Here is a 17,827-nt window from a genome sequence, read left to right as displayed (position 1 = left end):
CACATCAGTTCTGAGACAGACCTAAACATTCCCGTGCATTTTTTGCTATGGAGCCAAACAACAAATAAAAGTATTGCATTCCTCTATATTTTATTGTGGCATTTTGTTTGTTTATACTTGTATGTTATTTCATTCATAATTTACTTGAAATCTTTTTCTGAGGAACATCTGTGCCTGTCTAATAATGACAACATACTGAAAGTGCAATTTTTAGTAACTTGAGTATAGCATAACTAATTAAGCATGTTCTGCCCTCTGTTTGACTGCATTTATAACTGCTAAGAAACCTTTAAATAGCTTTGTGTATAGCGTTTTGGGAGCAGCACTGCCCCCCTGTGGTCAGCTAGCAGTAGTAGGTTTAGAGCCTGGATTCCCCTGAGAGTTACTGAAGCAGGTAGAGGAAACAGCGTGACTGATTCCCTGCTGCTAATCTTCTTTATAACGTTGGAGCCTTATTTGTCCGTAAGTATTTTGTTTATTACCCTTTTTTATGCTGTAGACATACTATGGTTGCTGCATTATTATTTTGCTTTAAAATCGTTAATTCAGAACTACAGTAAATTGTGGCGATCATTGCTGTTGTGACCCATATTTTTATGTCAATATTTGAAACTTTGAATTGTACCTGTAAGATGTATGTTATGTTATTTTCATTCCTATTGTTATTTGTCTTCAGTTTTACAGTGAGTGAGTAAAGTAAAGCAAGAGAAAAGAAAAGTGAGCCTTCATAAAACATTCAAGAAAAGTTAGGCCTTGTGCGTATTGGAGGACTTCACACTCACCATGTTAGCTAACTGTCTAGCATAGAACAAGTTCCACTCTGTGTGAGGACAGTAAAAAGCAAATATGTCAGATAAGGATATGACTAATGATGCTACTGGTTAATTCACAGATATTAACACAAAGTGAGAATTCATAAGGAGGACTCTTACTGTCCCTTTATCCACTTATGTTCAGGACAGTAAAATAATCATTATCTCAATATCAAACATCTGACATTTGAAAAACAGTCAGTCAAGAACTTTCTATAACTGACAAATGATATAAGCAATCAGAGAGCATTCTTCTGTCACTCGCCAGGCTCCATTTTCTGACAGCATGGTGCAGCCAATATCCTGAATGGATTTGTCCGGTTGTCCTTCTGCCCAGTTGGTAAAAGTCAGAGGTTGATTTTTCATATCAGCCTTAAAATTGCTCACTGCTTTTTCATTGTTGACATTGATCCAGGCCATTTTGACAGCTTCATCAAACATTTGAGTCAGTGCTCTGTTCTCATCGTTGTTCTGTGGCAAAGCCAGCTCTAAGCCTCGTTGGGAACAGAACTCATAAGCCCTTGAGAACGTGCCTCTTTCCTTGTTGGACACAAAGTATTTTTCACCAATTCTCTTGACAAAGTCATAACTTATAGCTGAAAAAAAGAAAAGCGCATGCAGCAAATCAGGAATACAACTGCAAATTATTATATTTTTCATTATCATAATAGTACTTTGAAAATATACTATATAATATTTGAAATATCAAAAAATGTTTGTTCTCCCAAAAAAGATGAAATTACTGAAATGTTCAGTCTGAAATGTACTTATTTGTAATATGTATGTTGTTGGAAATCCTATGTCAAACTGTGTAATACTGCTACCTTAATGTCACATAATGTGTATTTTCTCACTTTACAGTCTCATGCAGGAAGATGCTTACCATGATTTAATTTAGCAATGGTCCCCTTTAAGGTTTCAAGGTCCTGGCTAATAGAAGCAAAGGGCTCTGGATGAAATGGAGAAATGTCAATAAGCACAGTTGCAATAAATCTAAACATTCATAATTATCAGCTTCCTCTTTTCCTTCCCTCATAATCACATGCACCGACAATGTAGGGAAACAGAAATGGTTGTTTTCATAAATTGCTTGATTAACCTTTTTCTCAATTAAATTAAACAATATCTGGGCCATTATAAGGCATAAAAATGCAATATAGTGCTGAACAAACACCTGTAGCTCAACAAAAACCAAAAACATTAAAATGATGTCTACTTTTTGAGTTTGTGCCAAATTTCCTGATGCAGCTAACATTTTTCCCTGCTAAGCTGCAGTGAATGACAGAGTTGGGTAGAATGACCACAAATGTGTGTCATAGAATTTTGTTTTAAGATTCTAATAGTTTTATGATCTATCACCGTATTTTTCTTTGTATCTACCTTGTTGCTACTGAGTCTTTATATAGGTTTGTGTATTGGGGGATTTTCCTGATGAGACATACCTCCAATCCACTGTGAATATGATTGTTTGGAACACGCTTTTATTGTCTGTCTCTAGTGTGACCATGTCTGTCCATAGATGAACTGTGTAATCTTGCTCCACTTGATTTTTCTGTAGGACAACTACAGCGTCTCTTGAGGAAAATGTCTCTTTAAGTGATGTCTGAAGCACTAGGTGGTTTTAAGTTAGTTATTAAAGATGCCATAAAAATCTACATTTGATCTATTAAGATGTTAAAAAATGTCTCGTTTAGCCTCTTTACATGTATTGAGGCATTGTGATATCGTCCCATCCCTAACAGCTATTGTTAAAAGTTTTTTTTCTCACAGATTGTTGTGCCACAGTGTTTTGCCCTGTTGAAGAGAGGAAATTGAGGGACACTTATTGCGTTAAAAAACTAAACATTGTCATTAGGAGACACACACATTGAACAGTGCTCTACTGGACAATATTCTATATGTTATGTTATGACAGTTTACCTGTACGTTAAAAAAATCATACTGTCTAGCAAATAACAACCAGTATATCACCAATCACTAAATGGCAGATAACATTTGTTCAACTGCTGAATATTATTCTGTAAAGTATGTTTATAATTTTAAAATGAGTCACCTCTTCCACACATTATAAGTGGCCCAGGTGATCCAGGAATTCCTGTAATGCCCCGATGTCCTTGAATTCCAGTGTCCCCTGAAGAGCCGTTAACAAGAAATTTAAGCAGACTTAAAAAGTCACTTTTGATGAAAGTGTGGATGAATTAAATCCAGAGATAGTTTTAATAGGCTGAATTCAGGTTCTAAACCTTGTAAATGCCTAATTTTTTAAATGTGAATAAGGTATTTAACAGCATCAGATGCAGAAAGGTTCCTTCTGCATTTTTCTTTGCATATTACAAACACCGACAGCACACTGGTGGAGTCGATACCACTGCTTCCTCTACCTAAGTCAGAGGTAAAGGAAATATCAAATTACTCTTATGCTTCTGCATGTTCACAAATTTCCAGTAATGAAAGGCTGGATGATGCAGAGATTAACAGGGTGATGCCAAAGTGCCTCATAGTAGTCTGAATAAGTCGGTCTTTTTTTTTCTATTCAGTTTTTACTGTTGATCTCTTTAGTTAAAACCTGTGCACCAGACTTCTAAAATTAGCCTGAGGAGAAAGGGGAAATCAGATTGCTGCATTCTGCGTGTGCCTCAGATTTCCAGTAACCTGGTTTCATAAGTGGATGTACACAGCAGTCAGAAAGAACCACTTTGTGACCAAACAGCCCAAACATCAGATCAGTTTTTTCAAGACAAGGATCTACTTGTTTGCAGAGCTGCATCAATTTCTTTATAACAACGGAAACAGAATGTTGGATCTTAATTAAATTTAGTGAATTTATTTTGTAATGTTTAATTAATTATCAGACCTATTCGTTTTAGTTTAACAGTGTTTGTATATCTGTGTGTCAGACATACAAACGATGCCACTCCAGTGGCTCCTACCTACAACCACAGGAGATTAGAAAAGAAGCCTAATTGATTCAGAAAGTAGTTCATACTGTTAGAAATTATTTAAACATTATTCAAAATATATTTGATTCAACAGCTTTTGGCTTGTCCCTTCAGGGGTCGCCACAGCGGAACATGTTCCGCATGTGGATTTGGCATATGTTTTTTTTTTTTTACACCGGATGCCCTTTTAAAATGTAATGGAAAAATAGACAGTCTTCGAAATAACTCTAAGCACTTCCAACTCTGATAGTCCTAACTGAAAGTATAACAGCATCCACCTCCTAATGGAGAGAGACCACTACCATTACCGAATAGAATTGCGAATACTGAATTCTTTTGCAGGCGGACAGCCACCAAGTTTCAGCCTGTGAAACCCTTTCATATACATTTATATATTTTTTTTAAACTAAAAAATTTTAATTAAAAATTAATATTAAAAAGTCAATGACACTCACCTTTCTGCCCCTGTGGCCCTCCTGGCCCTTCTGGCCCAGGTGGGCCTATCTGCCCTTGAGGCCCTGGTGGCCCTGGTGGCCCTGGTGGCCCCGGTGGTCCAGAACTTCCTGTGTCATCTGGAAGCTGACTGTGGCCATTAGGAGCAATCATGCAGAAGGTGCACAACAGGAGACGTAGCCTCATCCTCTAAATTAAAAATTTAAATCCTTATCAAATATAGTTTCTCTTTAAAGTTTGAAAAATCTTTCTGAAAAATTGTTTGTAAATAACATATTTAGTACCTTCAAAAAGGAAACTAAATCAGTGGTTAAAGGCCCCTTACAGTCATACATTTAAACGTTTACAATAATAAACATATATAATAAAAAAAGTCAACTTAATTCTTTAAGAATTTTAAACACAATGTTTTCATTTCACATTGAAAAACTGTAAGCTGTAAACATATAAATATTGTTAATGTTTATATCTTGTTAATGTCTAATATTTTCTATATAACTACTTAAAACAACATTCCTTCTACTTCACCATGATGACCGTTATCAATGTGTGTGTGCAGAAAGTCCTTGATTTTTAAACTGGAATTAACTTTTTGAAGTCCGAAATCATGCTCATGTGTCTTAAACTTTTCAAGTGAGTTGTTAATAACAGTGACTCTTTCTTCTTGCAAATGTAGTGTTTACAGTATTGTAACACTTAAAAAAAATAACATTTTTGTCTAAGTATTTCGGTAGTATTAAGTTATTTAGCAGAGGTAAAGTGTCAATTATTGAACAAAAAAGAGAAAAACTTACAGTTTAAACCGGAGCTATCTGCAAAATGTGCTGCTGCTTTGCTTCTTCCAAAACAAATGGTCAAATGTGTGAGCGATCCACTCCAGAGGAAATGAAAACCAGCTGGAAAATCTCTGTTTTGATTGTATGATACAGAATAAAGAACCACGGCTTCCCTTTGGTTTGAGACGAAAAATGACTACAGATTTATTTTAAAATGCATTCAGTTTATTCCACCGACAATGAATGGTACTTTAATCATGGTAAAAGACATTTAAAATCAGCTGCACCTCTACCAGCTTTAGTTTTTTTTCCACACTGAGACCTTTGTCTTTAATGAATATGTGTCGTTACGATTTATTTTCTATGATTTCAGCTTTGTGGTTTGTGAGCAAATCAGGACTTAACTTGCACATCTTTGTATAAACTGAGTTCATGTAAAGCCTTGTATTGTAAGGCGAAGGATATCAGACCTTCTTATATCTGACAAATGACGTAAACATTCATCGAGCATTCTTGTCACTCACCAGACTCCCTTTTCTGACAGCACGGTGCAGCCTGCATCCTGGATGGATTTGTCTGGCTGCTCATCTGCCCATTTGATGAACTTCTTTTTTTTTCATATCGGTCTCAGAATTTCCCTCTGCTCTTTTACTTGGCGTTGATCCAGCCCATTTTTTTTTTTTAATTGTCCCCAAACAATTAAATCAGTATGCTGTTCTCATCCTCGTTCTGTGGGGAAGCCAGCTCCAAGCCTCGTTGGGATCAGAATTTCTTTAGCCAGAATATTTTAAAAGTAGAATTCATGCCAGTGCTGCGGTATTGGATTGCATTAGATTGTGTAGGTGTACCTAAGAAAATGGTCAGCAAGTGTATATTATCACACAAGTTTGATACATTGATTAGATAAATTAAACTGAAATATGTAATATTGGCAAGACCCTCAATATAAAACCTTTTTATATCTGACAAATGATGTAGGCATTCAGGGAGCATTCGTGTGTCATTCGCCAGACTCCATTTTCTGACAGCACGGTGCAGCCAGTGTCTTGGATGGATTTGTGTGGATGTCCTTCTTCCCACTTGTTAAACATCACATCAGCCTCAACATTCCCATCTGCTTTTCTGTTTTCGATGTTGATCCATCCCATTTTGTAATCGCTGCTGAACACTTGAGTCAGTGCATTGTTCTCTTCCTCATTTTGTGGCAAAGCCAGCTCTAAGCCTCGTTGGGAGCAGAATTCAACAGCCATGGAGAAAGTGCCTCTCTCTTTGTTAGACACAAAATATTTCTCATCAACCCTCCGCACAAAATTGTAGTCTATAGCTGCAATATAAATAAATAAATGATTAATTTAAAAAACAAACAAACAAAAAGCAGAGAAACAGTATCATATATATTTTAATAATCATGAGTTATAAGTTAACTATGGGCCTCTGACTCTCAAGTTTTTTTCAAAACATACCACGGGTGCATTTACTCAGTACTATGTAGGTTTTTTCACCCAGTGAGCCAATCAGTGTATATATAAATTACAACTACTCACAGGTACTGGGTAAATTTAGCCCAAATATTATGTAGGTGCTATATTAGCTCAACACTGGTTGATTTTGAAACAATCAATTTGGAAAAACTGCTGCTTTTTTCGTCATCTACATTTGGTTACTATAAACTCACCATGTGGACCTTGTGTAGGATACTTACCCAGCTTTAATTTAGCAATTCTCTGCTTTAGGGTTTTGACATTGTTGTTGACAGAATAAAAGGCATCTAGATTAAACACAAAGTTCAGTCAAATGACAGGTAACATTGTAAAGCGCTTTATAAGACTATTTTCAAAATCTGCATACAATTTGCACTTATCTTCGCCACATTAAAGCATTAACACATTAAAGTTATATTGTGCAATGTTTTTCACATCTTTTTTAATATTTACAAATGTTCTCCTGAACTTGCAGTGTCAATTAATGTGGAGAATTGCCTGTGCAGAGTTACTTACTTCTAAAAGCTTTTTAACAAGGCTCGACCTTACTGACAAATTAGAGAAGAACAACTATTTCCGTTTGAATAGTATGTGTTTTACCTTCCTATTTACTGTAATTTAATAATTTTCTGCATCACCTTGTTTACACATTGTAACAGGTCCAGGTAGTCCAGGAATTCCACTAACTCCAGCAAATCCTCGATATCCTGTTGCCCAAGTGATGGCAAACAAAAGTAGAAGTTCACAAGCCACATTAGCAACCCTGTGATGATGAAATGCTCAGGAATGTGTGTTTCATCATGTTTAGGAGAATAAGGAAATAGGTAAAGTCAACATTAAATATCTCAGGACAATAGGGGGTCAAAGCTGAAACCAGAGGAAAAGCATCGTACTGCCTTAAACAAACACATCAACTCTGATTAGCATAAAGGAATTCAGACATTTCAATGTTAGTCTTTCAATAGAGGGCAGGTAACAAGTTATTCAAGTACCAGTCTCACTTGGGCTTCTTCTTGTTCCTCGTGCTCTGTCTAACCACAGCTGGAGTGAGGTAAACTCTATGCAGAGTTAACCCACGGAAGTCTGCTGGACCAGACAACATTCCTGGCAGAGTGCTCTGGGAATGCAAAGAACAGCTAGCGGATGTCTTTAAAGACATCTTCAACATCTCCCTGAGCAGCAACTTTGTTCCTACGTGCCCTAAGACAACGACCATTGTTCCCGTGCCTAAGAAGTCTACTGTCTCCTGCCTCTATGACTCTATGTCATCCCGTCGCGCTCACACCCATTGTGATGAAGTGCTTCAAGAGGCTCGTCTTGAGGCACATTAAGACTTCCCTGGACCCCATGCAGTTTGCGCATCTTCCAAATCGTTCCACGGACGATGCCATCTCCACGACCCTTCATTTGGCCCTCACCCTCTTCTCTGAACATGTCCAAACCCACTAAATCTGGCCTCTCTGGCTTTATCTCCAACATATCTAACATGAGCTGTCCTTCTCATGTCCTCATTCCTGATCCTGTCCATCCTCGTCACTCCCAAAAAGAACCTCAACATCTTAAGCTCTGCTACCTCCAGCTCTGCCTCCTGTCTCTAAGCCGAACAACATCGCTGGTCTCAACACCGTCTCGAACACCTTTGCTTTCATTCTCGCTGATACACTTTTATCACACAACACACCTGACACTTTTCTCTCACTTGGGCTATAGTTTTTATTCATTTATGATCATTGTCTGAATTCTTGTCACTCAGCCCTTAAAGGGTTTCTCTTGTTATTGAACTGTGTGACTGTGCAACACAATGCTAATGGGCTTTGCTAGCAGGCGAAGGGATTCAAGGCAATGCAGGACAAACCTGAGGAGCCATCAAAAAAAGAGGAGCCAAACACACGACAAAAAAAAAAAAAAAATTAGTTTAGGGAGCAAACATTCAGCCTCATCAGAGTTATATACAGTGTGCTAACCTCGACAATACCGCTGTAATGTTTCTGTCTAAAAGAGAGCATGAAGGCACTAAGTGAATATATGCGCTGCATGCAGCATTGTGATGAAATAAAGTTAACTCATTTTGAAATGGAAAAAATAAATAATCGAAAATATGTGTCAGCAAATCAGCATTGATTTTGTTACGGGTTGCCACAAACTATAAAGGGTATGGCAAACACTGCACATGTGACAAGCTAAAAAGTAATGTCCTTGTAGTGAAGAGGTTTCAAGCTTCCTGGTGTTGCGGTACTTGTCCTATGAGACGCCGTCCTGTTTACAGTGCTTTAACTGATTAGAGTCTTGTATTTTTTATATTTTTATTTTAGTAGATTTATTTTACTTCTGAGTATGTGATGAAATAGCGCTTTTTTTTTTTCTCAGTATACAAATCTTGATTTAAAACAAAAAATTATCTGAGGAAGTGACTTTTGGTCTTCCTGAACCTCAACAGGCACTAGACAGAAAAAAAGTTTTCCTGAAAATAGAGTTGAGATGATGTCAATAAAACCCAACTGTATAACATTGTTCAACTCTTTCACCTTCACTTCCAACTAATCCAGGTTGCCCTGGGAGCCCAAGTACTCCAACTTTGCCAGGCGGTCCTGGAGGCCCTGGTGGTCCAGGGGGCCCTGCTGGCCCAGGACCATAAAGCTGAATGTAGCCAATAGGAGCAATCATGCAGAAAACATAGAAACGGAGAATCTGCCTCATCTTCTGAATGGGAAATTAAAAATAATATATATTATAATTTACAGCCATACACATTAAATGCAAGCAATTATAATTAATTAATTCCGACAAATTAGAGATACCATGAACAGTTGATTAGAATGTGTTTAGCACTATTTTAACATTTCTGAAAAAGTTTAGGATTATCTATTCAAAGGAATAAGTGAGCATTTAATAAAATTATTCCCAATATATTGGTGACAATAATGTGGTAACAATAAGTAAACAGATTAAAAACTTACACTATAGTAAGAGGAGTGATGAGGATGTGCTGCTGCTTTGCTGTGTCTAAATGAAAGTGGTTGAGAAAATAGTTTGAAGCCAGATATTTGAGAGATCCAGTCTAGAGGAAATAAAAAGCAGCTGATTTTTCTTTTTTCTTTTTTCTTTTTTCTTTTTGGGATATGACACAGAAAGAACTACATCTTCCTCCTGGTCTGAGAACAGATTTCTTTAAAATGTATTTCTAGCAAAGACATTACTTTTTATTTTGATTGATTAAGATGCACCTTTATTTCCGGACTCTGGGATTTAAAGCAGCCATAGCTGAAGTATTCATGGATTGAGGAACTTATATATTATCCAACCCCCTTTAAAGAGTTTAGTTATAACTTTAAACCACATCAAAGTTGGCCGATTTTCACTACTTATAAATTATACTGTTAGTCACATTGATGTTTCCTGGCAGTAGGAATAGGCGATCTGGCTCAACAACCATATAAGGTGCCTCATTTTTGTGCCATGCCAGAGCTTTTGATTGAAATATTTGCCATTTGTTGGTTTTAAAAACGTGGATGTCCGAAGTGTCATATTGGCACATCCTACTTTTCAACGACGACTCATTTTTAAACGGAGCAGGTCCTGATTCAGAACTAGAAATTGATGCTTGATCTATTCACAACACAACTCAATCAATATTTAACTGGGAGATTATAATTGCTGGGACTGATTTGGGATTAGATGATAATTATAGAAGAGAAGACATCTCACTCTGTTAGAAATTTTAAAAATACAGCACAGTTTGACACTGACCAGCAGCTGTGATGATTAGCACTTGATAATCAGCAAAACAGGAATCTGCTCTGTGAATATTCTCTATGTATTTTAAGTTTTACATAGAACTGTAGAATATAGAATAATTTGTCACATTCACACAATATGACTTTTATTGTTTTATTTTTTATTAAGCTGTGGGAATACTGTATGTCTCTGTACAGTGCTGCTGATGCAGTATGTTGAATATTTAGTAGATAATAAATCAATATTAGCACAGTGAGAAAATGCATGTGCGTTACTTTTTCAGTTTAAAGCAGTTATAAAATAATGCACTTGATCAAAAATTAAGGCAAATATTTTATAAGATACACGAAAAGCAAACGATACATGGAAAAATGCAAATCATACGATCGTTCTACATATGACAAATAATGTAAGAACTCAAGTTGCATTCGTGTGTCACTTGCCAAATGCCATTTTCTGACAACATGGTGCAGCCTGTATCCCCGATCAATTTGTGTGGATGCCCATCTCCCCATTTGGTAAAGTTCAGCTGTCGGTGGTTCAGATCGGTCTCAGAATTCCCCTCTCCTTTGTTATTGTTGATACTGATCCAGGCTCTTTTGCAGTCGTCTTCAAAGTACTGAGTCAGTACATTGTTTTCCTCTTCATTCTCAGGCAAAGCCACCTCTAAGCCTTTTTTAGAGCAGAACTCAACAGCCCTCGAAAAAGTTCCTCTTTCCTTGTAGGACACAAAGTATTTCTGAGCAACGTTTCGCACAAAGTCATAGTTTACAGCTGAAAAAGAAAAAAAATGCATAAAATCTGCAATAAATTAACCAGTTTTCATGAGCCACAAACATTATCAGTTCAATTCAGAAGATCTGTTTCTGCAAAACTCACTTGTTTTAGAACAATATACATACCAAGCTCTAACTTAGTAGTGAGCATCGTCAGGGATTCAATGGGCCCAATGAAAACTCGATCAAATAGATTGTTACCAAAGTTCAGATAAGTTGGAACCAACATATCCAGGAACATAATGTACTGATATGCATCAACAAGCCCCCCCACATGTAAAGAACTTACATGGTTTTCAATTCCATTGCTAATTTACAAGAAAAGACTTCCTGTGCTTTTGCTATGTTCTCTATAAATTCCAGTTGTGCTCATTTGGAACAATACATCCCCACTACAGGACCACTGCGTGATGTTTAGCAAGGGGGAACTATGATTATTATATGATTCTGTTGAAATGTCATTTTCAATATCAATATATTTCAATATCATGCAGCCCCAGTTTCAACAATAATTTGAAATTCGAATGCATTCTCTTTAGTTTTGTTACTCAATAGGAAGGGTTTGGGTTTAGGTTGCACATGCCCACGGGTTCAAGTCCCCAGCCACCAAGGGCTACCCTGGTGCCGGTCCCAAGCCCAGATAAAAATGGGAGAGTTATGGCAGGAAGGGCTTCGGGTATTTAAAAAAAAAAAAAGAAAAGAAAAAACTCAAGCCATATCAACAAGCAGAACACATTCTGCTGTGGCGACCCTCTGAAGGGACAAGCCACAAGCCATTGATCTCGGTCTTCTGTGTAGCTTGGTTGTACAGCTGGGTGCAGTGTGTGTGTCTACACCACTTTGCACAGGAAAATAAAAACACTTCACATTAAATGTATGTATATTTAATAGCCACAGTATATCACCTTGTTTACATCTATCCCTGTTAATAGATTTAGACCCAGGTAATTCAGGAAATCCAGGTGGTCCTCTTTTTCCTCGCATTCCACGTTCCCCTGTTGGTCAGGTCAAGTGACATAAACTGGCATTTCAGTATAAATGAAATGTTTGGTACACATTAGAAGAAAGATAAGTCAAATTTGTACAGACAACTGTACAAATCCTCAATACTTTGAGGGACAAAAACATTTTGAATTGAAAGTGGAACCGGAGGAAAGGTTATAAAATGTTTAATGTAGTAATATATTAGCGCTTCATTAAAAAATGTTCCTAATTTAAAGTGGTCAGTATTCCAAGCTAATTCTGGTAGAAAGATGGCTATGCTGATATCGGTTCTACCCACCTTTGGCACCAGGTGGCCCAGGTGGACCTGGAGGCCCATTCGGCCCTGGAGGCCCAGGTGGACCGGGAGGCCCAGGTAGACCAGGAGGCCCAGGTGGACCAGAATCTATTCTGTCCCCTGTAGGACCACTAGTACCTTGCAGCTGACTGTAACCAACAGGAATCACCAGGCAGAGGATGCAAAATGTGAAACACATCCTTCCCAATGCAGGACAAAAAATGTAGATAAAATGTCAGAAGTATGTTTTATCAATTAATTAACAATTAATTCAAAGGGTAGGACATTGTATCAAAACAGTTAGCTTTACAATTGTATTTCTGAAAATTATTCCTAGTTAGTAATGTAAATGAAGTATCGAATAGTACCAAAGAACAAAATAAACTCACCTGATACTGAATTTGCTGCTTCTTTGCTGCTTCCAAACAAAATGGCTCAGAAAACTGCCCTCCAGTTCAGAGAAAATGAAATGCAGGTGAAAGCTCTTTCTATGGAATATGACACAGAAGAGTAAAAAAAAAAAACTGTGCTTGCCTCCAGTCTGAGAGCCTTTAGATTCCATAACACTGAGAATCCAATGTTGGAAAGAAGACTTGGATTCCATAACACTGAGAATCCAAAGGCCTTTGACAACATGTTGAAATCATTATTTTTTGGGAGAAACAACAGATTTCAGGCTCATGTGAATTCAAAGTTGAATGACATGTTGGTGAGATAGCCTCTTACTATAATTTTAGTCTGCTTTTGATAATTATTTATACATCCCTTGCTGAAAAAGGATGACAAACTGGAATGTTTCAGTTTAAGAAATGTCCATTCAGTTGGCCAAATACCTAATTCATGTATTTTCAATAGTCTACCATTTTGTAAACCAAAAAAGTCAGACACATATAATAAATTGCTTTTATTTGTAATGATTTTCTCAGTTCTCCTTGTGCTACAGCAGTTACTTAAAGCACCTTTTAATTCTGGCAGGGGTTGGCAATTTAATTGTTGGGGGTGGGCGGTGCCACCAATGGCCCTTGCCCCTGCTACATCCTGCTCCCCATTTTCAGCTTGCATGAGGAAATTATTTTGCTTGAAAAGGGAGAGGGAAATATAATTTCAAGTTAAACACTATAATTTGTGGAAACCGTGCACAATCTGGCACATGTTCAATTGCAGTATTTATTTACTTAGAAATATTCAGATGAAAAAATGCTGTACAGTTTTATTGACACTGATAACATATTTTCAAAACAGTTGCACAGACACAGGTCTTACAGTGAGAAAATCGGACATAAATGTAGCATCTTATTAAAAACTAGAATTGGAACAGTATTCGGACTGATGACGTTTCACAAGTCCTCGATATGCAAGTACAGAGAAGCACAGGGCGTTTTGCAACTCTCAAGACTTGGAAATCCGGACTTGGTGTACTGATTATTGTGAAAACCATTCTTTACTCAAGTGAGGAGAATTTTACCCCAGGAAGGTGCAGACGCAAGAGCAAACGATTACAGACAGAACAGATTAAGAAAACTTATCACAGGCTTATCACAACTTCAACTAAACAATAAAGGAGAAAATGAACCATGGGAAAATGAAGTTTGGCACTTTTATAAACGGTTTCTCCTAACTGTATAAGGAAAGGACTACTATTAAAAGGTTTGAACTGCAGTACATTCTGGACATAAAAGAGGTCTTAATACTCAGACTGCCACCTTTTCTTTGGCCGAGCATTTATTGCAGTGTGTGACAGTTAGTGTAGAAAGACAGGAAATGTGAGGACGGAGTGGAGATTTCTGACATTCAATTCCCTTATCTAGAAACCAAACAACCATTTTTACCATTTTGAATTCCGAATAGTCATAAAAATAAAATGATAAATGGTTGGGGGGAAGGGGGCAAAAAAGAAAATCTCCTTTCAAAGGATAATTTGCCTGTACAAAATTCAGATGCGACAAAATATATGAAAAAACCTTAAATATAGAAAATAATTAAATATTTATTTTTATTTCTAATGATAGTAAATTATTTAAGCTTCATATTTTTTGACTTCTACTTGTGCTGAAGTTCTACAGTGGGGAACCTTTTTATAGCACGTTCTCGTTCTGGTAGGGGTTGACCATTCAGTTATTTGAGCCTTGCCCTGACCTGTTACATCCTGTTCCCTATTTCCAGCTGTTTCTTGAAATCACTTCCAGAGAGAGATTAAACACAGTTTCAGTTTAAACACTATAATTTGTGGAAAATTTGAACAATCATGCACATTCCATTACAGTTCATTTTTGCCTAAACAATTCTTATCTTATCAAATTAAACTCATTCATATTTCTCTAAACGTTTTAAGTGTTACCACTAATGACAGAGTCTTATTCTTCGAACATAACTATACCCCAATACTGAACAAAATAATGGTAATGAGTAAAATGATGGAAGCCAGGACTGTGGCCCAGATGTTTAGGCAGCGAGCAGTTGAGCCATAGTGTCGGGCACCGTTCATATCTCCAGCCACCTTCCGGTCTCTGGCCTGAAAAGACCAAATAATATTCATTATAAAAGTGGATTTATCAGGGTTTCTGCAGGTCTGTAAAAAGTCGAGCTTTGAATAATCACAATTTTAAAAGTCTTTTTTATTTAAAGGTATTAAGGATTAGTCTCATGTAGTTTAGTTTATGGGTGTTTTGGTGACGGAAACCTTTAGTTTGTAAATACAAGACACTTCTGGTTGACTGGTTTATTAGTGTAGTTCTTACTCTCATCAATTTGTATTTATTGCATTAACAAATCTACTAAGCAAAACTAACTTTGAATCTGGAACAACTAAAAAACTCTGGTGTGCTGTTGTGTTTGATAAAATGTAGTGTGTCTCCCATGAATGGTTGTTTCTATTACTGTCATCTACCAAATACTGCTTGGTTGAAGCCTTTTGCAAACAAGAAATTCAAAGCCCACTGCCCCATGTGCAGGAAAATACTAAAATTAGGATTTTGGGGGTATGGAGACTCATGGGACGAGTCGTGGCAGAAATAAGAACACACAATTGTCACAATCAAACATTATGAATGGCACCCACTAACTTCTCTGGACAGTGATTGGATCAATACACACATTAGAAGCTGAGGTGGACTACTGTAACCCATTGTACTATCAAAGTATGAAGAACATGAAGAACAACAGGCTACATGTGTCCACGTGTGTTTAAAAGGGTAATGACAAAAGACCTGATTGATGAAATTCTTAAGCAGTTCAAAGTAATAAATGTAAACGCACCTTGATGGAATAGATGAAAGCAGCCAGTCCAAGGCAGAAGATGTTGGCGTAGACAAACGAGAAGAGGGACCATATGGTGTGGTCTTTCACGGGCTCAGTGCTGATGGTAACTACAACGGTTGCTTCAGGCTCTCCAGAGAATTTTTCATATTTTCCTGTTTCCAGTGGAACAGGCCCAACTGTGTGATCTGCGGGATTCATCGTTCTCGGCACAAGTGTAGTTCAGAGTAGTTGGTGCAGGAATGTGTGAAAGAACTTGTTGGTGTCACTATATGTGTTGATTTCCTTTTTTTTTTTTAAATCAAGAGTTTAGCAATCTAGTGTTAGCACATGTTTTCTGTGGGGAGGTTCTGTTTTTTTTTTTTTTTTTTTATCTTTTATTGTACATCAATATCAAAAGGGGTAAAACAATAAAACACTTTTGCTGGCTGTTGTGTTTGGCAAAGGACTTCTAGTATAAAAGTCCCGAAAAGATTCAGTTTGATCTGCTGTACACTGTGGACTTAAGAGGTCTTCAAACAGTAAACTTGTGTTTGGGCAAGCATTTTATTGCAGTGTTCAGCAGTTAGTTGGTGTAGAACAACAGGAAACGTGAGGAAAGAGTGGAGATTTTACCAAACGGGTGTAGCCTTACTAATGAGGGAGTATTCTGTTCAGCTGCTATTTGATTTGACCTTGAAACGAAATTATAATCAGTACATTTTAACTTGGTGAAAATGTAAAAATGTATTGCCACAAAGCAGAAACTCAAATAGGTTTCCCTCAAAATAAACAAAAGACCTTTTAGAGATTTATAAAGAGGATAAAGAAAATAAAATGTAGTTTATTGTCAAATGAAATTGTCTTCTATAAAACTGCTTAGATACAGGCTTCAAAGGTAAACTGGATTGAAGGCAGACTGCTTTTAAGGATGTATGGAGTTTCATTACACGTCTGTTACACAAATAAAAAGTTTGGATAAGTTGAAGAGATGATTGTAGGTGCCTACAAAAGTACAGGTAACTCCAACAATATTTGGAATCTACCATCTGTGTCTGTTAATAGCCTCTTACCTTCACAGTTGTGATCGTAATGATTTTTTTTTTTTCCATCCTTAAATCTCTAACTTTTTTCTGTTTAAACCTTCAAAATCTCGCAGACAAACTGCAGAGAGATAGGACACATTTACTATTACTACTGAATTTAATTCTAAACAATCACTGGGAAAGAAAATTTTTTTTTTATGACACATTATTACTTTTAGCTTCAGAATCTTCGTATTAAGTTAAATAAATAAATTGAACAATGAGCATAAAGCAAACACACATTTCACCAAACCACAACAGATGGCAACTCGAGTACTACTTGAAATTGATTGTATTGTTAAAACTGTTGCTCTTGTACTGTTGCTCATATGACTGAAGGCTTTACAACCACAACAACGAGAACAATAACAATCATAAGAAATAAGATGGAAGCCAGGACTGTGGCCCAGATGTTTAGGCAGCAGGCAGTTGAGCCATAGCACCAAGAACCATCCAGTTTCTGGCCTGGAAAGAACAAAGCATATTCATTTTATTGGTTAAGTCATAGTCATCCCCAACTTCACGAGATTTAAAACTGCCAACGTTGAGCATAAACTCAATTTTTCCCAATTTTCTGAAAGAGCTGTAGGATTATTTGTTTCAAACATTATTGCTTTCTCCTCTTTTCATCTCAGCCATGAAAGGAGTGAGGCAAGGTTCAGGTTCTTTCAATAACCTACTTTATTTACCTATTTACCTAACCTACTTTATTTGACTATTTTTATTATCCTGTCTTATATAAGATAATAATATATTATATAAGATAATAATATAATATGGCCTTAAATTTAATAACTGGATGTGATTGTCTTGTTTTTATATACCTGTGAAATTTGTGGAGGCTATTGATTTCTAAAGTGCATAAGGGGGCAGAGGAGGGGTTGAGCAGAGCTCAATTAGGGGCTGTAAATAAGTCTGCATCCCATTAAATTAATGAGAAGGCTGCAAGCACAAAGGTCTGTACTGAGTGGGTCCTATAGCATTTGAGGCCCTGATTAAACTCAACATAGGATTGAAAATTCAAAAACGATTTTGTAGGTTGAGAAAACCGAGCGCACATTAGTTCTGCAGCTTTTGCACAGCTGCAGTTGGGGTTAAACAGCTGGCTGACAGTTGGCTTCTGTGCTTGATGTTTGTGGGTGAGAAATACACTCTGCAGGGAATGTTCTGTCCTGCTGGGGGGAAGAAACTCTTTTTCTTTTTCTTTTCTTCTTGATTCATTTATGTCAAATTGGATTATATTTCAACAAATATACA

The 17,827-nt window shown here is 36.9% G+C and overlaps 3 protein-coding genes across 10 annotated transcripts; all 3 read right to left on the bottom strand.

Annotated features, from left to right (window-relative positions):
- Nucleotides 1-73: 73 nt before the first annotated feature.
- LOC137125929 (mannose-binding protein C-like) lies at nucleotides 74-5,081 on the bottom strand. Of its 2 annotated transcripts, XM_067502186.1 has the most exons (5): nucleotides 4,999-5,081; nucleotides 4,207-4,393; nucleotides 2,866-2,943; nucleotides 1,696-1,761; nucleotides 74-1,408 (listed from the first exon to the last, which is right to left on the bottom strand). In XM_067502186.1, exons 2-5 carry the CDS (start codon nucleotides 4,388-4,390, stop codon nucleotides 1,026-1,028), a joined length of 711 nt encoding a protein of 236 aa, XP_067358287.1. In that variant the 5' UTR covers nucleotides 4,391-4,393; nucleotides 4,999-5,081; the 3' UTR covers nucleotides 74-1,025. The 2 variants fall into 2 exon arrangements, with proteins under 2 accessions (XP_067358287.1, XP_067358288.1); XM_067502187.1 differs by lacking the exon at nucleotides 2,866-2,943.
- Nucleotides 5,082-5,693: 612 nt separating this feature from the next.
- On the bottom strand, nucleotides 5,694-14,618 carry LOC137125925 (mannose-binding protein C-like). 7 transcript variants are annotated; one of them, XM_067502173.1, is made up of 7 exons: nucleotides 11,099-14,618; nucleotides 9,419-10,970; nucleotides 8,987-9,161; nucleotides 7,100-7,168; nucleotides 6,683-6,748; nucleotides 5,933-6,304; nucleotides 5,694-5,828 (listed from the first exon to the last, which is right to left on the bottom strand). In XM_067502173.1, the coding sequence occupies exons 3-6, from the start codon at nucleotides 9,156-9,158 to the stop codon at nucleotides 5,937-5,939; spliced, it is 675 nt and encodes a 224-aa protein (XP_067358274.1). In that variant the 5' UTR covers nucleotides 9,159-9,161; nucleotides 9,419-10,970; nucleotides 11,099-14,618; the 3' UTR covers nucleotides 5,694-5,828; nucleotides 5,933-5,936. The 7 variants fall into 7 exon arrangements, with proteins under 7 accessions (XP_067358274.1, XP_067358276.1, XP_067358275.1 ...); XM_067502175.1 differs by lacking the exon at nucleotides 5,694-5,828 and having other exon boundaries at nucleotides 5,937-6,304; nucleotides 11,076-11,152; nucleotides 11,878-14,618; XM_067502174.1 differs by lacking the exon at nucleotides 5,694-5,828 and having other exon boundaries at nucleotides 5,937-6,304; nucleotides 11,099-11,152; nucleotides 11,878-14,618.
- Nucleotides 14,619-14,622: 4 nt separating this feature from the next.
- LOC137125138 (dispanin subfamily A member 2b-like) lies at nucleotides 14,623-15,707 on the bottom strand. The gene is made up of 2 exons (XM_067500132.1): nucleotides 15,507-15,707; nucleotides 14,623-14,763 (listed from the first exon to the last, which is right to left on the bottom strand). Exons 1-2 carry the CDS (start codon nucleotides 15,705-15,707, stop codon nucleotides 14,623-14,625), a joined length of 342 nt encoding a protein of 113 aa, XP_067356233.1.
- Between the last annotated feature and the right edge of the window lie 2,120 nt (nucleotides 15,708-17,827).

The sequence above is a fragment of the Channa argus genome, chromosome 4 (assembly GCF_033026475.1).
Source record: "Channa argus isolate prfri chromosome 4, Channa argus male v1.0, whole genome shotgun sequence".
In the NCBI taxonomy this organism is placed as follows: domain Eukaryota; kingdom Metazoa; phylum Chordata; class Actinopteri; order Anabantiformes; family Channidae; genus Channa; species Channa argus.
This window is presented reverse-complemented; position numbering and strand designations above follow the sequence as displayed.